Genomic DNA, 26,684 nt, shown 5'->3' on the forward strand with positions numbered 1-26,684 from the left:
TCTTTCAGGCTTGGGAAGTGGTTTCAGTCCAGGCTGGGAGCTCTGAGGGAGGGGATAAGCAGCCTGGGTCCTCTCTGGCCACGGGCTGGCACTCACCCTTTTTGTAGTAAGGACTCAGATTTGATCACAAATGAGTTGAATCTTTCAGGGCTTTCCTGAAAGCCTTTTCTTGGAGTAAACAAGTTCTCCCACATCTGACACAAGAGATTGGGAAAGCATCCCAGAGTATCTAAACACAAAAAACTATGAGATATTCCTCCTCCAGTCTGAAACTCCTGGTATGCTCGGGAAAGTTCACAAACAGCAAAGGAGTTGTAGGGTCATTCAGGGAAATAATTCATGTCCAGACTGGCAGAGTTCAGGTGTTCAGATATGGCTGTCTCCTACCCAGATTAACTCTGCAGAAAAGATATGGTCTCTGTGGTTCCTTGGTGCATGAAGATGATAAAAATCACCTTAGGCTGTGCAGTTTCAGGGGATTTTTGTTACAAGATTATTTTCCTAAAAATGGTACCATGCCTCTGGGGATGAAACATACAGGGAAATATATGAAAATTTAATCAATGACTAGTTCCAACTTTTCTTGCATACTTACAGCAAGATCATTCCTTTGTCATCCTCAGATCACTGAGGGGCTCTTTATTGTACAGTCAAGGTGTCCACTTTTAGCTTAACAAGCAGGTTTTGGCCTTCAAACTCTTAGGCAGAACAGCGTAGCTCAACTGGCAGAGAGAGTCTTTTGTGGTGTGTCTAATCATGGCCTCCTACCAGCCTCTATTTCACCTAAAACTTGCTTGCTGAGGAGAACCAACAACCTTAGTTCTGCTCTAGATGGGACAGGGGCCTTTCTGCACTCTTTCTCACTGTCTCTTCCATTTAAGTAATGAATTTACACAGCTTGAAAGATGGTACAAGATAAGGACCGTTAGACCACTGCTCTGCTATGTAGACTCCAAGGCTTAGCAGAAGCCTTGTGCTGGGGCAGTCAGATGGTAAATACCCAGAAAAACACAGAGATCCTGTGTTTCAGTGGGGAGCACAGCTGTGGCAAGCCTTTGAGAGAGACAAACCATACAAAAACAGAGCATAGAAGAAGTTCAAGGTAACCCAGCCTGGATGTAGATTGTTTCATGAATCAGCCCAAGAAAAGCCATGTGGTGTCTGCAAAAGAGGCCTGTCCACTGCTGGCTGGACATTGTCCTTGCTGGACTCTCTGTAGCAACCTGAAATCTCGTTGACTCATGTGAACCAAATTTCCAGACTTGACTCACTGGCGACTAAAACCATAAGATTGCATGGTGTGTCTCATATTTTTCCTGGGGGAAAAAACCAGCAGGAAAATATAGCTATCTTTGGTTAATTAACATTTGAATCTGCTTTGAAGCCTTCAGAGAATATATGTTAAGAAATTAAACTAATCTCAAACCAGCAAAGAAAAATAAATCTAAAATACCTGGACCATCAAGATTCGTTTCTATAAATTTTCCTGGTTGCCTCATCCTGAGATGCTGGAGCATGTCCAAGGAAGGACAGTGGAGCTGGTGAAGGGTCTGGAGCACAAGTCTGATGAGGAACAGCTGAGGGAGCTGGGGGTCTGAGCCAGGAGAAAAGGAGGCTCAGGAAGGCCTTCTCATTCTCTGCAACCATCTGAAATAGGTTGTAGCCAAATGAGGGTTGACCTCCTCTTCCCGGTAACGAGGAATAAGATGAGAGGAAATGGCCTCAAGTTGTGACAGGAGAGGTTTAGACTGGATATTATGCAAAATTTCTTCACTGAAAGGGTTGTCCAGCGTTGGAATTTTGCCCAGGGAAGTGGTGGAATCATCATCACTGGAAGCATTCAAAAAATTTTTAGATGTGGCACTTGGGGACATGGTTTAGGGATGGACCAGACACCCTTAGGTTAATGGTTGGACTTGATGATCTTGGAGGTCTTTTCTAATCTTAATCATTCTATGATCCTTTGGATTAAAACTAAAAGATACACATCTTGTCTACTCTCTTTTGTATCTCTAAGTACCTGCTGAATGTTATGGGATCATGGATTTATTCTAGGGCCATGTGTGGCAGGAAGTGCAATTGAGAAAGGTACAAAGACTAGGAACACAGGTAGTTTTAGAGAAAATGCTCTTGGCTCCTCGTTGTCAAAAATCCCCTCACAAATAGAAAAATTTTCTTACACAATGCAAAACTAAAATGAGAAACTCATTGCTGTAGGAGTTAATTGCCAAAACCTTGCCAAAGGATGAGAAAAAAAAAAAGGAAAAAAGAAACAGGAAAAAGAAAAATAATAAAAAAATTATGTGATGTTTACAATGCCAATAAGACCATAATAGGGGCATTTAGAAAGACAATAGTACTTATTAGGAAAAGAAAACAAGAGTCTCAGAAGAATTACACGTGTTGGAAAAGCTGTCTGTTTCAAAACAGGAAAAATCATTTGGTGTAGCTAATGGCCAGATCCAGAGAGGTAATTACACACAAGATCTTTCAGCTGCAATCCATGCAGTTGCAGTTCATTTTGAGCCTGAGCTTAAATCAAATCTGTTGGCCTCCATCAAAGGTCATTGTTGATAGTGTAAATATCTGTCCTGGGCCAAAAACCTGATTCATTAGTAGAACATCAGGAAAATTTCTTACAATGGACTAAGGTATAGCTGTTATTGAAGATTTTTTTGATACTACCTTGGAGGCAGCATTGACTGACCATTGACAGAGGCAAAATAAAAGGCTGAACAAAATGGTCTGAACAATTATACCACTTTCTTCTTCTTCCTGTTTCTTTTGGCTCTCCAGAAGTAGTTGTCAGTCTTATTTTAGTTTCAGAGGACCTAAAAAGTCTCCCAAGCCACTTTGCCATCCTCACTAAGTTGCTGGGAAGGGAGCATATGTGGGTGGAGGAGATGTTCTTGTGTGGCCATGGGAGTGCTGGGCTGGCAGTCTCCTTACGCACAACAGATTTTTCTGCTGTGCCTTTTTTCTGTACAGCAAAGGGGAGGGTAAGAATCTTTCCCCAATTTAAGAAGTTGTGTTAATAGAAGCTTAGAGCAAAGGAGCCATCATTGGCAATGCTGGTTGATGGGTAAGATGAAAGTGGCCTTTGCTCCTGGCTCCATGATGAACTTCTGTCAAGGCATTTAGTTTTTCGTGTGTTTCAGTCTGGCCCCAAAAAAGTGCAGCCAGTGTGGGACTCATCTGTGCAGTGCTTTGAGCACAGCAGGACAAATGTGTTAGGCAATGAGCACTGTCATGAGGAATTGCCTGCTGCCCAACAATATTACCTCTCCAACGTGCCTACCTCCTCTTTTCCCATTCCCTCCCCACACTGAGATGTCAGGGCATCCTCAGGGACTCTTCTGTTTTCGGAAATCATAGGAACTGCAGCGCACTTCAAAAAGTCTGGCCCTGTCCCTTAGGTGTCAAAGAAGGACCTCAGGTTCCTGAAAAATCTGGTCCCAACTGAGTGTAAAAACACACATTTTGTCAGGAAGTGAATAAAATCACACTGAAATTAAGCCAGGGACAAAGATGAAAAAGCAGATGGCCCATGACAAACTGTGAGAACAAATTTGTTCGCATGACATGGGAATAAGTACGTACTCATAACAGACTATTACTCAAGAAATTTTGAAAGAGCACAACTCCACAGGAGTCATAATGGGATTAGTCACATAAAGCTCAGTCCAGCTAAGCCTGGTGTACTGTACCTGAAAGAAGAGAAACAGACCCCAAAAGAGACCACAATTGAAAAAGAAAAGAAAAAAATTCCAAAGAAATGCACAAATTTATGAAGTCAGACAAACTTTAAATTAATTAAAATAAATAGAGGAGGTTGTGGATTGTAATCAGGCTGCTTAAAAAACAAGAGGCCAGAGGAAGGACCCTTCCTGAAATGACTCAATCAGTTTGACAGCACAGAGACAGAGTTGGGGTGTTTTTGGTGAAATGCCATGGATCCTGGAAGAGACTTTGCCATGTGCTCCATTACAGCATTGTTTCCACAAACTACAATTATTTGCAATTATTTGCAAAATCCCTTTAAAAATAAGCCACAAACCAGAGGAATAGGGTTGATTTGGAATACTCTGATCTATTTTTTTTTTCAAATCAGTATTTTGCACAAAACTCCTGGCTTGAACAGACAAATTAAATACATAAAACCATTCCTGTAATTAAAGGGAGCAGCATCTTGATATATAGAACATTTGGTGATTTTTCTACCAATGAAGAGAGGAGTGAGTTCCTAGGACACATATGTGATTTGCTTTATCTAAAAAATAATTAACAATAAGCTTGCCTAATGCTTTTATGAATTTTCTATGCATTTCTAAGCTGCTCACCCAAAAGTGAGTGTTCAGATCTAGTTTAGATTGATTAATTAATTAATTAAATGCTAGACTAGAGCCAAAATAATATCTAGAGCCAAATTCTCTTTCTGAAATCACATGTATGCAAACACCAATCTTGGTGTGCTCACACTGATGCTTCTGTTCAGACCTACTCCACGAATCATGTCCCATGGCCTCTTCACCCAAGATGGTAACTTAATCCCTTCTAATCTTGCTTGAAACCCTTCTAAGCCTGACCTAGCCTGGCAGTGGGAAGCAATGCCACACCATCTGAATCAAACCTAAGCAGCGCAGGAGGGTTGGCTTCAGATTCAGGTCCCAAAGATGGATTTTGTCTGTGCAAAAGCAGCACAGCCCTCCGTGATGCACATGCTGCTCTTGGGCTTTCATTTACCACACGCTGTTGGGACTTGAGTTTCACTTCTCACCAGAAAGCGGAGGCAGGCGTATATTTAGACTTTCTTGGGAAGCAGCTGTGAAATGCAGGGGGAGCGCACACGCGCTCGGTCCCGCGGGCACACACACAGACACCGACAGCTTTAGAGCAGCTGCATAAACCTGAGCAGAAAGGACACGGCACAGAGGCCTCCTGCAGGTCACTGTCTCACCAGAGAGACTCATTTCAGCATCTCAGTGCCCTTATCATTGAATCACAGTATCACAGGATCATAGAACAGTTTGGGATGGAAGGAATGTTAAAGATTTTCTTATTCCAACCTCTCTACTCATTGCAGGGACACCTACCACCAGACCAGGTTGCTCAAAGCCACATCCAATCTGGCTTTGAACACTTCCAGGGAAGACACATTTTCTCTGAGCAACCTGTTCCAGTGCCTCACTACCCTCTAAGTAAAAACTTTCTTCTGATGCTGAGTCTGAATCTCTCTTTTTTTAGGTTAAAATCATTTCCCCTTTTCCTATCATTATCTTCCTTCTTTAAAAGTTGTTCTCCCTCACTTTTATAAGCCCCCTTGAAGTACTGGTTATTTAAATAATAAAGTACTGGCACTATTGAAATAGATTGCTTGTTCAGTCCTAACTCACTTGAAAGATTATCACCTTCTCAACCACAAGCTCATTCCTTGAAGCATTCTAGGGGCTTCGGGTTCTACTCTCCTGTATCTTAAACCTCATGTCTATGGTTTGTGCTTTCCACGGGAACACAGAAGCAGCATTACCCATCTGCTGTTGAGATTCAATAGGAAATTGGTGGTGCCAAGAGGATGGAGCCAAGCTCTAGTCTGTGGTGCCCAGCAATAGGACAAGTGGCAACGGGAAGAAACTGATGCCCAGGAAGTTCCACCTGACCATGAGGAAGAACTTGTTTCCTGGGCAGTGACCAAGCACTGGAACAGACTGTCCAGAGAGGATGAGGAGTCTGCTCACTGGGGTATTCCAGAAATGTCTGGACACAATCCTGTGCCCTGTGTTCTGGGATGGCCCTGCTTGAGCAGGGGACTTGGACAAGATGACCCCCTGTGGTCCCTTCCAGTCTGATCCAATCTGTGATTCTGTGAAATTACTTGCTACATCTACCCATAAAGTGAGCTCACCCAACTTCAACCTTTTAGAAGATACTCAGCCCATCTAAGGTAGTGGACTAAGTTCTGGGAGGGGAGGGTCACTTCAGAGCACAGTCCTTCACCCACTTAGGGACTTGATAGCTTGGAATGGTTTTACCCCAGAGGTGCTTCTTTCTTGACTGGAGCCAAGATGACTGCCTCACGCTAGATGCCAGCTAAAGGGCTAATGTTAGATGAGCTGAATCTGTGGAAAGTCATGCTCCTGCTTTTGCTTTTCCCTCAAGGTTTCTTCTTCACAGACCTTACCCTTGTTACTTGACAATAGACTAAGAAATCAGAGTTTGCAGCAATTTAGCTGCAAGGCAGATAAAATCAGTAGTCAAACAAAAGCAGCTTAGATAGCCAAGGCTGACTCTAAAGTTAAGTACATGATCTTCTCATACAGCTGAATGCATTTAAAATAACTATTTTGCCATTTTCACAGGGCAGATCATTAATCTTTTGGTGACATCCATCATCATGAGCAGGACAAATACTAGGAAATCCTCTCCTGGAGGTGCTCCTCTGGTCCCTCTCATTACTGAATTACCTACCCTATTTATAGTCCCATGAGTTTTGGACACCCTGAGATCCTCTTGGAGGTGGCAGAGTAGAAGAGTTCCCTCCTACTTGTAAATAGGTAAAACAAGGATGTACAATGGCTTTCCCTTTGGGAGATCCACAGTAGATCAGGAGGGTAGGGAATGTTTTTAAGCTGGGCAGTCATTTTTATGCACTGGTACGGTTCTCTTTTGCAATGTAGGCATTTTCAGATCATGACATCCACATCTAATTTTGTTATCCAACATTATTCCCAGCAAAGTGATGAGGACAAAATCTCTCATTCTAGCAATAAAGAGGTGATGCTTGACTTGCTTAATCCACTGAATGCAAAGAAAGGCTGGGAATTAGATAAGATGTAGGCAGCTATGCTGTAGACTGTGACTATGTATAGACAGACAAGCCAAAGGTGACTTGAGGGTATGGCATGAAGCTGTATCAGGGGAGGTTTATGTTGGGTATTAGGAGAGGTTTCTTCACCCAGAGGGTAGCTGGGCACTGGAACAGGGTCCCCAGGGAAGTGGTCATGGCACTAAGCCTGGTAGACCTCAAGAGAAACTGCAAAACGTTCTCAGAGACATGGTGTGATTTTTGAGGTGGACCTGTTCAGGACCAGTATTTGGACTCAATAAGCCTTGTAGGTCCCTTACCTCTGGATATTCTGTGATTCAGGAATCCCATCTCAGTAAAACAATCCTCCTGAAGGATGAGGCAAAGCTGCCTGTGCACTCAATATAAAAGAAGTGACTCTTGAGACTGCTAAGAGAGATACATCTTATGTGTCTAAGCCTTCATTTAGGGAGCTTTCCCTCTATACACAACATGGAAAGTGCAGGGACTTCCAATGAGTTTCTTCACCAAGCACTTTTAGTTCAGTTGTTTAGATGAAGTTGATCCCATCCCAGGTTTTCTGAGCCCTGGATTCACTCCTCTAGCTGGTGATATAAATTTTCTTCTAAGCTACAAACTTGTCTTGAAAAGTCAGTCTTTGCATATGGGAGTAGGCTACAGCATCCAGCTTCTGTGGACTGGGTGTACTGGGGGATGCTGAATGGCCAGGAACAGGTGGCTGATATCTTTAGGGAAGATAACTGTACTTGTCTGAGCACTCTGTGTCCAACATCTCTCTTCTCTGCAGGCATCCATCAAACCCCACTTAGCTCCAGCTCTGTCTAGATGTGGATTGAACACCCCCAACAGTGACAGTGCACCTGGATGCCCCAGTTAATACTCTTTCTGTGAGGGCTGTACAAAAAAAAAAGTGGATATAATCAGGCATTAAAGTTGTGATGAGTTGGAATGAGAGAAAAAAACAGCATTAGAGAGGAAGGAAAAAAAGAGAATCATCCTGTTGTATCTGATACACAACAGTAGTTGCTTGCTCCATGTTTCATCCTACTCAGTACTCCCATATAATTGGGCTTTCTCAAACACACTCCAGCAATTTTGACCTTGGAGAAAAAATTGTTGACACTGCTTTGGGCACAGTTTGTGACTGGGCAGTCTTCAGAGGCCCCTCCCAGCTTCAGTGATGCTGTGATTCTGCAGTCTTTGGATCATGAGCAGCTGGGTTAGACCCATCCCAACCATCAGTCACTCTGAGTTCTATGATCTGAGCATTGCAACAGCTCCCACATGTCCTGGATACACAAGGATCCGTGTGCAGGTGTCCAGACACCCATGTGGAATTTCTTAGCTGGAAGTAGGGGAGCCTGATCAAGCTGAGCAAGTTGTGTTTAAAGGCTACACGGCATAAATAAATCTTAAAGGGGGATTAGGGGAATGACAAAGCTGTGGCTTCTGATAGGGAAACCACACTGCTGGGAAAGGTTTCAGCCAAATGGAAGAGCCTTTGGTGTCCAGATTTTTGCCTCTATTTTTGTCTGTATAAGTTGCTACTCTTTGTATATTAACCCCAGTATCTCTGACTATTTAAGAAAAATTTGTGTCAGTTATTTGCCACAGTGCTAAACCATATTACATCAAGGTTTGTCGAGCTTCCTCTGCTCTCTGATGTATGGAAAAATATTACACTTAATTTGGTTTGCTCGGGCAGTGTGGACAGGGATTAGCCACGCTATATATGGACCATAAACACTGTTCTGGTTAACACCACAGTGCAGCCAAACCTGAAGCTTTCATCTCAGTCCTTGCAAACTTTGGTGGTTTGGATGGAAAAGGAACCTGTAGCTGAGCTGTGCTTTATTTTTGCTTTTGTTTTGAAAAACCAAAGGCAAATCAATAGCACTTTGGAAGCCCAAAATCCAGCATCCTGAGCCCACCTCCAGTGGATGGGGGTCGAGTGCCTGTGTAGGCAGGGACCTCCTATTGGGAAGAAAGCCAATACACAAAGGAAGGAAACCATTTCAAGGAACCTGCAGTAACTCTCCATAAAAATCTCAGGAACATAAAGGCAGACTCAATTTTGTGTCATAATCCCCTCCAAGCAACATGTGTGTCTGGTTAAGAACAACATAGTAGTCCCATGTGGGACAAAGATGGACTTTTTCTGACTACATGTCCAGCTGGTTTGGTATTAGGAATGACAGGGAAGAACCTTTGCTTTTGAGTCAGAATTTCAGTTTGCTATCTAGAATACCAAAGCAGCCAGCAATGAAAATGGATTTCTAACATCAGATTTTTTAGATGCCAGAAATAATAATAGCATAGTGTTAACACCTCAGTACTTGGCTTTCTCTAGGTTGTTTTAACCTAGATAAATTTATTAATTTGTGTCTTTTTATCCACAGCAGTGCCTTAAAATTTGCACTTAATTGCAGCAAAAGTAGTTTTAAAATCCATCTGTCTTACACTGACCACTCCTGTAGCATCTCACCACCTCTTGTATAATGTGTTCCCAATGCTAAAATAAAGATGTACAGCATGATATTGTAATTCCACCTATGCAAAACTTTGAGGCTGTTGAAAAGGTAAAATTTCCTATCATATTTCTGGCTTTCAGAATGATTGTAGAAATAGGATCATCCTTACCATATGGTATTTAGCAACTGGGCACTGTGAGTAGAGCACCTTAGACTATCATTTGGCTCTGCAAGCCTCTTTATATCTCCAGAGGCTGCTCTTTCTTCCTATGCTGTATCTGAGGGACTCAGCTCAAGCAAGAATTCTTCTAATGACCTTAGTGGATATCAGATGAGGTCCAGTGAACTACTTTCAAGAGGGCACAAATGTCAGTCAGGGATGCACAGTGTCAACACTTTCTTTCTGTCGCTTCTTTTTGATTTTCGTATCTGAAGTTGCTGAAGAGATCTAGGTAAGCATATACATCAAACTTTGATTGTGTGAACTCTGCCATGTCTCTACACATTAAAAAAATTGAAGGGTCTAAGCCACTGGGTAGCCCTTATTGTGTCTGGTGTTTAGCTATCTGTTCAAACCAAAATGCTGGAAACTCAGACCCTCTGTAAAGCAGTAATTTAGCTCAAGCAGAAGCCATCCAGCCCTCCCATCTACACAGGACATCTGAGTCACTTAGAACATTACCATGGTTCCATGGCTGGCCAGGAAAACAAGTAGGTAATTCACCAGCTAATTCATAGCTATGAGATGCCAACCAGAAAAATGTTCAGGCCTGTCCACAGGTTTTATGAAGAATGAGAGTGGAAAGATAATTTAATTTTACAATATTTAATTCAAGCTTACCTACAATAGGCTCTTGTCTTAGATTACATCTGTTCTTTTCTAATGGGTCTACAGAGAGTATCACTGCCAGCTGGTGAAATTTCCCCTTTCATCAAAGAAGGCTTGGTCCCATGGAGAGGACAGCAGGCAACAGTCTGTATGTCAGTACATGTGTGAATGAAGGCTCATGGTGTATCTTCCTTGCAGATTCAGATCCTTGCACTCCTGATGCTCCACCTGCTGCCACTTCACCACCAACTTCTGAAGAGCCTGGACCTTTCACAGCTCCAGCATCACCCTCCTGTTCCTCTGACACTGGTACTGCATCATTTTCACCACCATTACCCACGTGTGTTGCAGCCTTACATCCAAAACCACCTCCTATTTCACCATCAATATCCACTTCTGCTGCCACTGTTCACCCTGGACTTCCTTCTCTTCCTGCTCCACCTGCCTCTACTCCATCCCTACACCCTGGGATTTATCTGCCGGTTGTCCCACCCGGTGGTGCCACCCACCTCATCAACTGGCTGCCCTTCCTCGCCTCAGCAACGCTTGCCACCATCCAAGGCAAAGAGGAAGACCAGCCACCCATAAGCACAGGCTCCCTTGAAGGCATGAAGCCCTGCAGCAGCCCAGCCCCACACCCCTCCCAAGAGGAAAGTCCCCAGGCAGCACCTATGGGAAGCAGTGCTCCGGGAACTGCATCCCCACCGCCAGCTGCCCAGGCTGTGCCCGCGGGTTCCGAGGCGTCAGCGAACGTGAGTGACATCCTGGCGGAGCTGCGGACCATGAACAGCCACCTCTCCACTATTGCCCGAGCCCTCACCCAGCTGGCATCGTCCCTGGCACCCCAGCAGGATGCTGGTGGCACCCCACCTCCTTAGTGCCAGATTTCACAGGAAGTGGTGCTGGCCAGAGGAAAGGGACCCTCCCCAAACCTGCCCATGCCACTGGAGCAAGTTCGCTGCAGTCGCAGACACCGACCATGTCTCCCCCGTGGGTTTTTCTGTTGGTTTGTTTGTTTGCCCCTTGTAAATGGCTGCATATATTAAAAAAAATTTGTGGTCTTGTTAATAAAATTGTTTATGTTTCTCGCGTTCCTTTTGGATGTGCTCATTCCCCTCTTTCTCACCCATTAACCACACGAGCGCTGGTAGGAGCCGCTGAGGTCTCACACAGAAAATGCTGGGAATCTGAAGTGGTGAGAAATTGCCCACGAGAAAATGCTCAAGGTGGTGACAAAACCACTCTGGGCAATGTGGGGGAACACAGAAAGGAAAGGACACAATGAAACTCTGAAAAATTTCCATGTTTATCCTCATCCATGTTGAACGGCCCGGCTCTATTGAAACTGGAACCCTTCCCAGTGCGCTAGATCTCAGGGGTAATTGTAACTACCAGCACAGGTACAAGCCATGATAAATTGTTCAGAATATAAAGCAGGGTAGTTGTCCAAGCAGCAGTGGGGCTGAACAGCTACCAAACAGCCTCATCCACCTCCTGCCCTCCAAGAGAGAGAAGTGAAGGTGCTTAGCTCAAGTCAATCTGCCTGATTTACCAGTGGTGCCCAGGGTTCTTCAAGGGCATAAACAGACCAATCTAATTTACAACAATTAGCCAGGCGCATGTGGATAAATCCTGACATTTCACAATCTTTCCCTATTGCCAAGGTGCAGCAGCTTGCCTAAAGGTGGCATTGAAGGTGTGAAACCTTAAACAATCCTCTTGGTAGATGGAAAAAGACCTCTTGGACATGAATCCAGGATTTGCTCCTCCCAAATGTGTGACATGTAGAGCAGCTGGTGAGGTACGATTAGACAGGTGGAGGCACCAGAGCTGGAGATGAAGACTGGGATGTGCTTGGAGCTCTGGAAGAGCCCCAGGAAAGAGAACTAACGGCTCTTGCTGAGCTGTTTTGTGCATCTCAGCTGCAGTCTGCCCATAGTACAAAAAACCCCACTCTGTCCATGGTGTCCCTGATCTTTATTTCCCCTTCCAAGCCCAATCATTCTATGATTTTATGAACCATCAGTCCAAATATCTTTTCCCAAATGTGGGCCAAGCACAGTCCTGGTGGTGGCTGAGCCAGGCTATGCTGCTTCTCTGCCTTTCATCCCAGTGGATTAAAACAAAACATATGCTCATGGCAAACAGAAGAAAGTAAAGGTCTCTGTGAAGCTGTGTATGATCTCGCCATAATTTAGCTACACAGCCCTCAGATATCAGGATCTGAGGCCATCTCTAGGAAAATCCCAGACAGACAGATCACTAGATAAGATTAAAGAGGAAGTATTCTGTCTATTTGCAAATATTTCTGTTACAGATGAGCCTAAGCCACAAAGATTGAATCAATATACAAACTTCCCCAAAGCTCAGGTGTATTTGAATTTGAGGTTTTGGTTACTACATATGTATTTATATATAAACTAATCCCTATTTTTTGAGTCTGTGCCTGAAAGACAAAGGAATTGTCCTGCTCAATCATGTTTTTTTTTTTCTAGTATGATCAGACATTTTTTTCCCTCTGCTGTGTTTAGCAAAAAGGTGAAAAAAAACCCAACCATTTTATAGATGTCCTACACTACCTTTTAAGTTTGTGTTTAAATATATGTTTCAACTAAAGGAGATAAAAGGAGTATCTTTAAAACATTCTGGCTTTTTATTTGTCCATTGCAGTTTCCTTAGACTAAAAAAGCAAAAATAAAGGAAGTTTATCACTTTTCCTCCTTTCATTATGAAATATAGGACAGGAAAGAAAGGGAAAATCTCCAAGATTAAAAAATTAAAAGGAATAATTTTCATTTTTACCATCTTTCCCTCTTTCATCTTAGTGTATATAGTAAATAAATAGCATATTTGCCCACTGTTGATAGTTTTGCTCGATTGATCCTTCTGTTTTCCAGTAGTAACCTTTCATGGCCTAAGGTTGATGAAAATGTCACTGGAGTTTTCTAGATCCGTGCAAGGCACACAGCTATGAGTTCAGAAAGTTCAGCTGCTGATGCTTTACCAACCAAGGTTAGAGCTGACTTCATTTAGGTGTCTAAGGGATTTGGGAACAGTTTCCATGGCATGCAAATCCAGAAAAAGCCCGAAAAAATTGCCTCTATTCAGCTGCGAAGGCAGCGCTCTTCGTTCTCAAAGATGCTATGAGTGTAATCCAGCTGGCAGGGAGGGAAAAGTGCTATTCCTGAGCCTCTTCCTACAGGAACGAGATTTCTGTGGTGTCACAGCCAAAGATATTAGATGCTGAACACCTTTGCTGTCTAGACTCCGAGCTGTCTGGTCCTGCAGCATCCTGACAACAAAGCAGGACCAGAGCCTGTAGCCAGAAGTAGCAGCTTTTGGATTGACATGGTAACCACTGCTGGCCCTCACAGGACACAACAACTGGCTGTGGGGCCAGTGGGGCAGACAGAGGCTGTCTGTGAGCAGGGGCAGCCCCTGCACCCTGAGCCAGCATAAGCTCAGCCAGGGCTCTTCTAATGCCACAGGTCCCCATCTGCAGTCTTCTGCAGGGTTTGTGCCCAGCCCATGTGAGTTAAAACCCAGCTCAGGTATACCTGGGCAGCCCCACCATGGCCCAAAAGGGCTTCTCTGCCATGCTAAGAGGGGTGCTGCCCACATGCTACTCATTCAGCAAAGTGCATTATTCTCTACTCAGTGCATTCAACACTCGTGTCCTTTGGGAATTACTCCCTCAACTTCATGAAACCACTTAAACACTGCAAGAAACAAGTGGTTATTCTGACTGCATCACCTTGCTGGCAAACGTTTGACTCTGTCTCAGGTTTTGTTTCCTCTTCTTGGCTTTCATCTGTCCCCATCCCTATACAGCTTGGTGCTACCAGCCCCGCTGCTGCTCTGTGTGTTCTCAGCAGTTTTACTGGCACTGCTGAGCTGCTGCTCCACATGTGCTATGCTGCCAGTCAAAAGCTAGAGTGCAGCTTACCACAAAAAAGTCTCCTAAAGCCCCTGAAAGTGGCAGCAGAATGTCTGGAGAAAGACAGAAACCCCAGTAGAGCTGGCACTGTGTCCCCACAGCTCCCCAGCACCTGTGTAAATGACAACGTGACAGATCCACACTACCCATGGCAAAGAGTTCAGGAGATTTTCTTCTCTAAATTATTCATTTTGATTCAGCTCAAAGCATGAGGGGCTGAAAGTTACAGTGCCTTGGTGAGTGTTCCAAGTCCTGTGTAGAAATAACCTCATCATCTCACACTCCAGGGGCTGTTAAAATATTAAAAATCCCCTGCTGGCCTTTTGTCTCTTGTGACATCTTCAGTTGCTCCTTCTTCTTCCTCTTCCACAGCCTTGTTATTTTCCAAGGCAGGAATTTATGGGGAAAGATTTGCTTTAAAATTGGCAGATGCTGCTTTGCTTTTCTACTAAAACACCCTTAAACACTCTGGATGAGAAAATGTAAAGGCTGGAGGCCAGGTTGTTAGAGTCAGCATTGTGATCAACACAGCCCCTTGTGGCCTCCCTATCAAAATCCCAAACACACTCATCTCATCTTTCAGTTTGTTTGTGAACAAACACTGAAGGTGGGTTTCAAGTCACCACACCTAAATCATCTAAACCTTGGGTTTGTAGTTCCTTTACAGCCATGGGCTTCCATCTCAGCCTAAAAACGGTATTTAAAATAGGTAGGAAGGCATTTGACTTTTGGCAATGCCCATGGCTCTCCCCAGACTATAGATGACTCCTGTAAGCCAGATGCTTGACTTCTCGGTGGCTGGAAGTAAATGAAATAAATCCTCTGTTAGTAATTGCAGTTCATTTTAAACCAGTGAAACATTAATATATCACATTTATTTGAATCACAATAGCAGTGTGAGGAACAGGAAGAGGGGAAATGGGAACTCGGGAGAATAGGGCTGACAGTAAAACTGGAAGCCCCCCCAAAATATCCAGCTCCAGCCCTATGCCAGGAGTTATCCTGTGCCAGGAGAGCACCCAGAGGAACATCCAGGTCATTCCATTCTCCCAGAGAATTAACTCCTCAGGATGTGGAACGGAAAGCTAAACAACTTCATGGGGTTTGAGTGATGTACTTAGTGTCTGCTACTCCAGCAGGAATTATTTAAGGAGGCAGCAGGCTGTACAATATTGTATTAGACTGCAACTCAAGAAGGTGGGAGAAATCACAGGTTTACCCAGGAGAAATAGGAAGCCGGGTGGTTTTTCACTTTGTTTTCTCTAGCACACATTGTTCTTCCAATATTTGTACACACATTCACCGTAACGACACTCAAATCTCCCAGTAAAAATAATTTATAAAGAAGCATTGCTGGGGAGTGCATTTCTTCCCATTAGCCCAGCTGTGAGCTGGCAGCTCAGAGCCTGGGAGTGAGCTCCCTCCTCCAGACAAGAGGGTTTTCCAGCACAGCTCTGTCTGGGAAGCACAAAGCAGGTACCCTCTGCCAGATGCCCCTGTGGACACCAATCTCTGCCCACAAAACCATAGGCACTATGCCTCCAGCTTCCTCCCAGTCCTTTCACTACAACATTTTGCAGAGTTCTTTGGGTTTCTCTTCAGTGTTTCAGTCAGTGAACAACTAACCAGGACACCTGTGCCAGGGATTGGCTGCACCCATAACCACAGGGCTTTATCCTGAGCCCACAGCTGCCAGCCTGATCAAAGGTCCTCTTTGGATGCCATGGGGCAGAAGATGCTGCACCACCATTGTGGGCAAGGATACCCTGTGGCCCTGACTGTCCCTGTCCTAGGCTGTGTGTGCAGTGTTTGTGCTGGTCATGGCTGTGCTTGGGAGGGGACAACTGAGTCACCCAGCCAGGGACCAAAGCCACATACTCCATACTCATCCCATGGGCTGGGGAGCCTCTGCTCACATCACCCAAGGATGCAATAGAAATGCAGGGTCTGCCCAGCCCCAGCTGCCTGTGGAGCCCACTGTGCCAGAGGAACACCAAGGCACCAGGAACACCAGGGCTGCTCCCAAAGTGCACTGGAGGTGAATAAACCTGGGCCCAAGGGCTTTCCCAGCCATGGCTGAGCTGGGAGACTGCTTTTGAATGTTAAAAAGCAGTATATTTTGTACTTGCTTGGGTGTTTCTGGTCATCTCCCAAATGGAATTTATCTTCTTCTTGACAGACACTGAAATCCTGCCCTTGGCTTAGCCATAAAGAGTTAGGCTGTAGGACAAGAGGCAATTGGTACTGGTCTTACAGGAAATAAAGGGCTCTTTAAATACTCTGGGCTTTCAGATGTCATAGAATCACAGAATGGTTTGGCTTGGAAGGGACCTTAAAGGTCACCCAGTTCCAAGTCTGTGTTGTGGGCAGAGATATCATCCATGAGATCAGGTTGCTCAGAGCCCCATCCAGCCTGGCATGAAAGGGTGAGACTGTCCTTTCTCCTGGGTGTGCCAGGACTGCAGCACTGAATGAAGGTGTCCGTTGCTCCTCTATCACACTGACTGCTCTCTGTCCCCCCATTTTACACCTAACCTTTACATTTTCAGAGCAAGGATTAGGTTTTTGTTCTACCATCATGCAAAGCTTAGCATGGAAAGGGACTTTAAACACTGTAATAGCACAAGGTAATTATTAATAACAAATGATATAATGAAACCAAAACCTTCCTCTCAACAAAGAGGAATTCAGTTATGTAGAAGTTGAAGACAGAAGTGCACCACAACCCCTTGCCACGTTCTGCTGCAGACTCTCTAAAATAGCCAGGCTGAAACAGTAACTTCTCACTACTGCTTTTTCTTGTGGAAGTGGTTCCCAGACAATTGCTGTACATCGTACAATGTCAACATCTGATTTGATCCACATCGTTCCCATCTACCACTCAGCCTAGCTTCCCATTTATCTTGAACTTTGGCTGAAATCTCATTTTATTCAGAGACAGGTCTTACTGGAACAGCCCTCTTGAAGAGCTTACTACTTATAACTGTAATTCAAAACATATTTTGACCAGAAAATTGTGGATTTCCACCAGCTGAAGCCCTTGGTGATTCATGGTGATGGTAACAAATTGTTTTTGTCACAAAACAAAAATAAGAGGGTCCTGAAAACTATGAAAAATGCCAAAGACTGTTTCTATTTCTAAATATTTATTTTATTAAAGATATCAAGCCATGCCAGTAGTTCAAGAAATAATTGAAGCATTTTGCTTCCTCTGCATTGCTACTTTACCCATTTCCTCAAATTTTTTTGACAGTATTTATTTTGGGTCGATAGAAAATGACATTTCTTCTCTCTGTCAGCAAAATCAAAACATCAGATGCTCATGTGACTCTGCTAGGAGAGTTCAGTGGATTCTTAGCTTAACTTGGCTATCTGTGAGTGGAAATCCAAACCCCACAGTTTCTCCCAGATTCTTCAAAGCAGTGAAAGTGTTGGTGACACCAGTCTGGTGTCCCATGGTCCATGGCATATGTCACCAGTGAGGTGGTAAACGGTTCTATTCCCATCTTCTCTTGACTGGGAAGTGAACTCACAGGCCTTTGGGTGAGACAAATTTCCATGGGACTTTGAGATTGAATTTACCAACCAGGGCAGATTGATCTGTTCCAGGTGGGACCTGGCTCCATGTGTTTTAGTAAATGGTGGTAGACATTGAACTTTTCAAGCCATGCCAACAGACAAGTGATTAAAGCTTCCAGGGACCTATTCATTTTTTCTACATAAAATAAGGCAATTTGCACATTTAATGTTAATTCTGTATTGACTATCACTCTTGGGAGGTAAGGATGTCATTATTTTTTAAACACAGAGGGCTTTACTCCATCAGACTCATTTGTTTCCTCTGATGGAAGAAAAGGGCCTGAGGTGGAGAGAAGTTAAGAGCTGACTAGGAGGTTTTAACTGAAGTAGTGGGATGAACGTGAGCCAAGGAAAATTTAGGCTGCACATCAGGAAAATTTTCCTAACAACGAGGTCTATTACTATGTGGAATAGTACCCCCAGGGAAAAGAGGGAAGCTGACTAGACAAAGCAATGAAGAACACATTGTAGGGGGCAACCTTTAAACAGTTGGGGAATGGACCAAGTGACCTAAGTGCATTTTCCATCTCTAATTTCTCTGACTCAAACACTACAAGGTTATGGTGTAGAGTGTATGACTCTTGTTCTCTGCCACATCAGTGCTGCTTGGGAACACTTCCCACAGAGCCAGTCCTCAGGATGCAAAGGACAGCAGAGCTCTGATCTCCAGGCTTTTTCACTGAGGTCTGCAAGGCATAAGCTGCTCTTGCCTATGGGACCACAGGATGCATGGACTCAGGTCATTTTTAACTGGACTTTTTCATTCTTCACATTCACCACTTCAGCTTCAGTTTTCTTTGCATTTTCCCCCCTGATTTCTTCCTCTTATATGACACAGCTTTTCATGCTCAGAAATCACTAAGTTGCTTCAGAGACAAGCTCAAGCTACACAGAAACCTGACACAGAGGTGGATCTTCTGAGCACCCAGAGATGCCCTTGTGACATCTGTCACAGTAGCAGACACCCAGGACCCAACCAGGAGACTTCAGAGCAAAAAGTTGAGCTTTAAATGACAAACCCGCTTACAATGCAACTTTCAGGTCCTCATTTTCCCAATTGAATTGGACTGGATGAGCCAAGGAATAGTTGAATTCTATGAAAGGGTTAACCTTGGTCAAAGCAAATGTGACTCCTATTAATGAGGAAGAATTTTTCTTTTTATCCTTGAATCCTGTATGTTTAAATATCAATGGTCTTCTGGTAGAGCTCTTCAAAGTTTTTGTATAAATCTTCTTTAAAAAAAAAGTTGATTCACTAGCAGCCCTACATTTCTGCAGGAAGGGCCAGTTTCATTGCAAGTTCACCCACAGTTTCAAGGTGTTCACACTCCAAATGGCATCTTTTGTCATTTTTTAAAATGAAATATCATAAGGATGTTTTGGTTTGGTTTTGTTTGGTTTGGTCTGTTTTGATTTGGTTTGATTTAAAAGCAGCCTGTCTTTTCAAATTTTAACTAATTAGAGTAAATTGAAAAGAACTCTTTGCCATAATTCAGGGAGCTGATGCTTTTTTCCTCTCAGAAGAATAGTTTAATATACCTAAACTATAGTGAGCTTTGTGTCTGAGTATTTTTACGTCCTGAAAAAGTTCAAAATATCAACATTTCCATAGAAGAGAAAAATACCTCCCTGTTTGGCTTATTTATTGTTTGAGCAGGAATTGGTTGAAAATATAGGTGAGATAATGAAAGGCCTTTTTTTTCTGTGCTTTTGCTGGAAAAGCTGTATTTATTCTTAGTTTAAATACGGCTCTGAAAACACATGTTTTGAAAAAATAATAGTCCTGTTATAAGACAAATTCAGTGTACTATGAATGAGGTTGGAGGAGCTGCGTAATTTTATGACACAGACTTCATTTGTGCAAGCTGGATTTAGTTTTTCTTTTCTTCAGCCTCAGCAGTTTTTATCTCTGCAGTCTCAGTTCACATCTATTTCCTCTCTGTGCGAGGTGTGTGTGTGAATGCAGGGACACTGAACAATGAAAGAGCAGCTTCAGGCAAGAGAAGATCAAACCAGCTCTGTATTCACTGAGAGCTGACTGCAGACCATAAAAATAGATATGGAAATGCAAAGAAGAAATGGCTGAAAAAAGCTTCTAGACAAAGCGATCACTTCTACATGTTAAAATAAAAATTTTAAAAAAGCCAATGGAGACATTAGAAGTAATGCCTTCAGAAAATGCACTGGGACAAGACAGGACAAATATCACTTACAGGGGAAAAATCCTGTCCATGTCAGTAACACCTCTATCAACACCACTTTAGTTTTACCAGTTCCTGTCTAGCCAGGAACTAATTTCTTTACAGTTACTGAAGCAGAGTAACCACAAATCAAACAGTAGGAAAATGATAACCTGCTGAACTCCATTGAGGCCTCTCAGCTGGGTTTGGTGACATCTGAACTATGCTTAGACAGTTGTGAAATGTCTAATGTGGGGCAGTCAATCAGGCTTTGCCCCTGAACTTGTCATTTAGTCAGGCAAAGCAGGAATAAAAAAAAAAAAAAATAAAACCCACAAATATTTAGAAAAGTCAAAACTGCTAAAAATTATTTATGAGCAAATTTTGTATATTCCTTGGAAGGTGACATTAGAATCCTTTAATATATTATAAGAATATAAAGCATAAGGGGGAGTATAAAGTGCAGGGAGAGACCCTGTTTTCAGGAGTTTTTCAAAGTTATGTTCCATTGGCTCAGGCTGCAGCTCACTGAAATGAAACTTAACGGGCCAATAAATACAGCACTGCTGAGCAAAAATAAGAAGAAATCATACTAAACTCTGATTATGCTGACATCAGCTGGCCCATAAATTATTGCCCAATAAAAACTATAAAAATGTGAACAAAAATATCCCAGATATTTTTCAAAAAACAGTTGGAATATATTCCAGCACAATAATTCATATATATATATATATATATATATATATATATATATATTTATAGTATTGTGTTCATGTAAAGATCTATTTCTTCAGGCTTTTTTTATACTCACTTTTGTCCTGCAATGAACAGGGAAATCTTAACCCAGACCAGGTTGCTCAGAGCCCTGTCCAACCTGACCTTCAGTGTTTCCAGGGACATAGCCTCCACCACCTCTCTGGGCAGTCTGTTCAGTGTTTCACCACCCTTCTCATAAAAAAATTCTTTCTTATATCTAATTTAGATCTGTCTTCTTTTATTTTAAAACCATTATCCCTTGTATTGCTATTGCCTCCATCTTTCTTTAAAGCCCCCTTTAAGTAGTGAAAGGTCATTAATGGAATAAAAGGGCAGGAGAAAAGATGCATTTCAATATGACTTCCTCCTTGTAAGAGATCTCAACAAGGCTCTGAAGGATATATTTTTATTTTTCCATTATGGTGTGTATATATATGTAAATAGTCATGATACAGTGTAGAGGCCTCTTGAATAGAAAGGAATATCTGGATATCTGTGAACAGCTTGCCCAGAGAGTTGGTAGATGTCTTGTGCCTGGAAACATTCAAGGTCAGAGCAGGCAGGATTCTGAGCAGCCTGGTCTAGCTGAAGATATTTACAAAGGCATGTTATGACAGTACAAGGAGTAATGGCTGTAAATTTAAATAGGGTAAATTAAGAATAGATTTAGGAGGAAATTCTCCTCCAGAGAAGCTGTGGCTGCCCCATCCATGGAAATGTCCAAGGCCAGGTTGGACGGGGCTTGGAGCAACCTGGGATAGTGGAAGGTGTCCTTGACCATGGCAGGGTTGTGGAACGAGGTGATCTTTAAGGACCTTTCCAACTCAAACCATCCTGTGATTCTGTGATGTTCACAGTGTAGCCTGGTAGATTTCTGTAGCTAAAGATGATTTTGTGAGTGATCTGCTAAGTGTAGAAAACATCAGATCCCAAAATTAACTGTAAAATAAGATGAAAAATCATAATGAGAGGAAAACAGATCATGAGAACTCAGGTTACTATCTGTCTCCTGTGTCTGAAAGATGCTATCTTTACCTGTCAGCCTCTCCTACCATCAGATGAGGTGACAACTGGGAGCAGCACCAGCTCAGATGGAGAGTGTGCCACCCCCTGAGTCACTGGTACTGCTTCCTGCTGGCACAGCCCTCCTGGTAGGAGCTGTTCTTCTGCTGAACCTCTCTCCTTCTTCTTACAAACAGAAAGCAGAAGTGATATGAGTCCCCTCAAAGACCACCTGCTAAATTCTTTTCCTGTGGTCTTGAGCCTAATGCCACCTGCTAATAATTAATATGAAGACAGAGGTCTTCAGGATATTGCTCAGAATCAGACACTCTTTCTCCAGTATTAATTTCCTAAGGAAAGCAATAAATATCAAAAAAATATGAGTGCCCACTTTTCAGGAGTCCCAAAATTCTGAAGTTTATTGCCTTCACAGATGCCTAACTACTGCTGTTACTCACCTCTAGTGCAATAAAATACATTTTAAGGAAACAAACCACATAGTAAATTTTTGGTTTTGTTTGAACATTAGTACAATAACCTTCACATTCATCTTTATCAATGTGTATTCAGACACGTTTTCTGTCTTATATAAGACCATCCCAAACTCAGAGGACTAAGCATGCCCAGCGGAAGACTGGCTTCCATCTCCAGTGTCGCTCTAAATCCTTTCTTCATATCCTGAATTATTTGCTTAAGCAATGACTGAAACCATGAAATTGTGACAGCCTGCACACTTGGAAAAGACAGCCAGCACAGTATCAGCAGTTGGTAGTTTGCATTCGTCCACCATTCTCATAGTTGTAACTTCTAACCACACAAAGAAAATACTCACCTCTCGCACACTGCCACAGCTCATGCAATGGGGGTCTGTTAAGCTGAAGTGCCCCCACATCTCTGGAACTTATGAGTGAACCTGGAATTTTTGTAGAAATAGTAATCTGAGAGAAAGCAAGAAGAAAAGCCGCTTTCATCTTTTATACTCATCAAGTCTGGGACAGCTTCCAAATCAATGAGTACATGCACTCAGTTTTGTCTTGGTTTTTGAGTTACTACCATGAAATAACCAACTGAGACCCATAGATTTTAACAAACCAGTGCAAAAAACAATGTGGTCTTTGAAATTGCTTTTGAATCTGTCAATGGGTTAAACACTCAGAGCTTTTGCCTTTGAAAATCCTTAAGCAAAGACGCCTTAGCCTCTGAGGAATGACATTTTATTAATGTGCATGCTTGTGTATGTTAGCATGTGCATGAATATATGAATAAAAGCATAGACAACTATTATACAAATACTTCTTAAAAAGACATAAGTTTATGGAATTAAAAACAGTAGCCTCAGTGTTGTATCTCTGAACAGGTTACATATGGCAGGGTTTAGTTGATATGTACCATTCAAGAGCATATTTATCACCCAAGAGCATTCCTTATTTTACACTCTTACTTCCTGTACATTATGTCAGGCAATCATAATTCCATAGGCATATATTTTGACTTGTTTTGTAAGTGGTAGATGAAAGAAAAGAATCAGGATATAATGGCAGGCCAAACCCTGATGTCTTTCCTTAGATCCTACTCAGATAAAACTGCTGAGGACTTCTACCTGCAGAAAGACCACAGGAATTAGCCCTACAAATGATTTCCCCCCTTCCAAGAGGTAAATATATATCTTTATTCTTTTATCTGTTTGTTGCCAGGGTGACAGGCTTATGCAGTTTGAGAGTACAACAGTAAGGCCTTAGGGTGTCACTTTAAGATAAACACAGACTCAGTTTTCTGTTTAGCTTCATTATTTTATTTTTAGTTTTATTCATAGCAGTGTGCTACTGAAAAATGCCTATTGTCAGCTCCAGGTGTGTTTGCCAACATTAAAAAGTATAATCACAATAAAAGAAAAGCCAGGAGCTATTCCACCTCCCACATGCCAAAATTAACAAACCATAGCAAAAATTAAAATCAACACTATTTCATTTCTCTTCCTCCCTTTCTTCTCTCTATTCTCTACTCCCTCATTCCCACAAACCACCAGGATTTCTTTCCAAATGCCTGGATAAATGGATAACATGCAGCATGGATGTTCAGTTGATGCTGCAAAACCATAATTTTGGACCTGTTTTCATACCAATGACAGCCTGTCCAAGGCAGATTCTCTTTTTCATATTAAGAATTCTCTTTTTCATACTAGTGAAGTGCATAACTATACAGAAGTCTTCTACATAACTTCTGTAATCTGACAGAGCAAAACCCAAGATTTCCCTTTTCCATGGACTTTGGAAACATGGAAATCTGTGATTATCTCTACAGCCTATAGTTTTTTGTTGCTTTTCTAATTCAGACCTGTATTTGAAGTAAGGATTTTCTTTTAAAAAAATAGTACTCAAATGTTGATTTTCCAGTGAAGAAGTTCCATCACAGGTCTTAAAAGCTAATCTCATGTCACATATGATTCTTGCTTGAAATTCTATTTCACTGTCGAAGGGTGGAGACCAGATCCAGACACAAAAAGCCAAGGCAACCTGCAAGATTTGTACCATGTCTTGAACTAGTAAGTACACTTTCTATTCTTACTCACAATTTTCTTATTTAAATCCAAGCTCTGAGTCTATTTGTTGTGTTACATCATGGTTAGCTCATATTCAGATGTTTCTCTGTGATTTCCAGACCTTATGTGGAAGCAATGCCTGCTAAGACAGATCCATCCATGTTTTATGATGTTTATATTCTTTGGGTAGGATTGGATTGGTTTAAATCCCAACCACAGTAAGATTTAGATATCTAAATTCCAATTTCAGACCAAACTAGCATCCTATCTGCTTATTTTTTTTTCTACTTGTTCCACTGTCCACACCTTTTGAGCCTGAAATTTCCTTAGATTTTAGCTACAGCTACTCAGATATTCATGTTCTCAGGACCCGTGTCTAACCTGTGTCAGTGAAAACTCAGTTATGTACACAAGCCTCTAGCCTTCGTGTAATCTCCCAGAGAATTTTAAAAGCTGTTTTTATCTAAATAAATAAAAGGTAACCTTTAACCCTGTTGTTTGCAGAAAATGATGGTCCAGCCTTCACTCATTGTCCCACCAATGGATGGTGTGTGTAGACAAGCTACATGAGCAGTGACTTGGGAAAGTGAGTTGAACTTTCAGTGGTGAATTTGGTCACATAATTATTACAGTTGTCTCGGCATCCTAAAACAACTCTACAGATTTCCCACATACCTAAAGGTTTCAATTTGTCTCCCTCTTTTCTGCACAGAGCTGCTGTGGATGGTGAATGAAGTCAGAGAATTGTCGAAAAGCCACAGGACCAAGTAGCAGGGTCCTGTAGCTAACTGTAAATGGCAAAGGAAACTGAAAAAAACTATTTTAGTCTATGCTGGGCTGCACAGAGTTCTTGTTGTATGGAAATTGTGCCTGTTCAGCATTGCTTGGCTAAACTCACAGCAGGATCCACACATTGACAGAAAGAGATGGATTTGCATTACCAGAGAAGGTGGGAAGGCAGTTGCAATTTCAACAGCTTTTCAAGAGTATTTAAGTCACCTGAAGTATGGCCCCATGTGGTAAAAGGCAGTTTGGCCTGGGCAATGCTAGGATGTGTGGATTCAGTGAGTTTTCTCAGTAGCCTATTATCACTGGACCGCCCGGAGCGCTGGGATACCAACCCCGGCTGCTGCAGACCCAGAGGAAGAGCTTTCCAAATTGATTCCCCTCTGCTTTGCAAACTGTTGAGCTGAAGCACGAAGGTATGAAGAAAATTCAGTAGACATGGACAAATCCCATGAGGCCCTAAAAATGTCTTTATCTGAGAAGGCTGAGAGCTTTGCCATGTCCCACTGGCATCCAGCCACATGTGGTGAGCCAAGACAGGTGGTCTACTGGGCTGGGAGACGCACTAAGACAGTCTGGTCAGCCGGGCGCGCTGGCACGGGGGGTTCCGTGAATGGGACTCTTCTCCTTGCACATGAAGGAGTCCAGGGCAGTACAATGGGGTACTGTGCTGCTGAAGAAGTTGTTCTTAGGGTGAGACATTACACTCATAAAACTCAGTGGAGGTCCTGACCACTTTGTGGGCATTAGTGATCCTATGACTTCTAGCAATGACTTTGGTGTCCTGGCCACGCTCCAACTTGGAACGCTTTGTCTCGTTGGACTCCCTATACAGCTCCTATTCAGAAGTGTTGTCTTCACAAAGTCTACGTTTAGATGAGTTCATGTTAAGCTGCTGTTTCAAAGTTGATGCCAAAATGGAAAAAGAATTGTAAAAACAATTAACGATGATTACTGATAATTACCTACACATGGTTGGTGTACCAGACTCAGAGAAATACCTCAGAATGCAAAATGTCATGTAAATATAGGGTGTTACTAAGTCTCTGGCTGGGGTTTTGAAACACTCAGAACTGTACATATGGAATCACAAATATGTTTTATCAGGACAAGAAGTGCTGTCTTGGTACTTAAGGTCTTAAATTCAGATTGTGCACTGGGTAAGTTACCAGTAATGCTTACAAAGATATGAGATTCTTAGAGAAAAGTCTGTCCACAAATTCAAAACTGGGACTTGAAGCATCTTCCTTTGACAAATGGAGCTTTGAATCACATCAATCACTGGCAGAGGAGGTGCACACCACACTTCCCTTCACCATTTGGAAGAGCAGGTCAGACACTGGCAAAACCAGGCCACTAAGTCTGCTAAAGGCGATTTAAATACAACATACCAAGATAACATTTGCTTTAAGCTTCTCATTTTCACAGCCTTACTCAGTGAGATTGGCTTATGAAGTCTCCCATTTAAAGCCTGATTTGTGATTTATAGTGATTTATAACAACACTAAAACCTCCCACAAAAGACAAATTAATACTCAGATGCTTTTTCAGCACCTCCTTTGAGAAAAAGAGTTTTGAGCTAGTGCCAAGGAGTGGGAGGCAAATATTTCTACTGAAACACAAATGGGTGGCAAATTCTGGAATAACATTTTGGCATGAAATACATGCTACATTTTTAGAGTCTTTTCTCTTTAAAATGTCTGAGTATTTCAATTTAACAAATTAAACTTTCCCTAATAAAATGAGTTGGTCAAGGAGAAAAGAAGGAATTTAAGTTAA

At 42.4% G+C, this 26,684-nt stretch overlaps 1 protein-coding gene across 6 annotated transcripts in view; it reads left to right on the forward strand.

Moving 5' to 3' along the window:
- The window catches only part of RUNX2 (RUNX family transcription factor 2), a 223,412-nt gene extending 212,195 nt beyond the window's left edge, over positions 1–11,217 (forward strand). For all 6 annotated transcript variants that reach the window (XM_068183236.1, XM_068183237.1, XM_068183238.1 and 3 more), the window contains one exon: positions 10,322–11,217. In XM_068183236.1, the coding sequence (XP_068039337.1) occupies positions 10,322–11,001 (680 nt within the window). In that variant the 3' untranslated portion in view covers positions 11,002–11,217. The remainder of the gene's footprint in view (positions 1–10,321) is intronic.
- Positions 11,218–26,684: the final 15,467 nt, after the last annotated feature.

This window comes from Anomalospiza imberbis, chromosome 3 (assembly GCF_031753505.1).
Source record: "Anomalospiza imberbis isolate Cuckoo-Finch-1a 21T00152 chromosome 3, ASM3175350v1, whole genome shotgun sequence".
Taxonomy (NCBI): Eukaryota; Metazoa; Chordata; class Aves; order Passeriformes; family Viduidae; genus Anomalospiza; species Anomalospiza imberbis.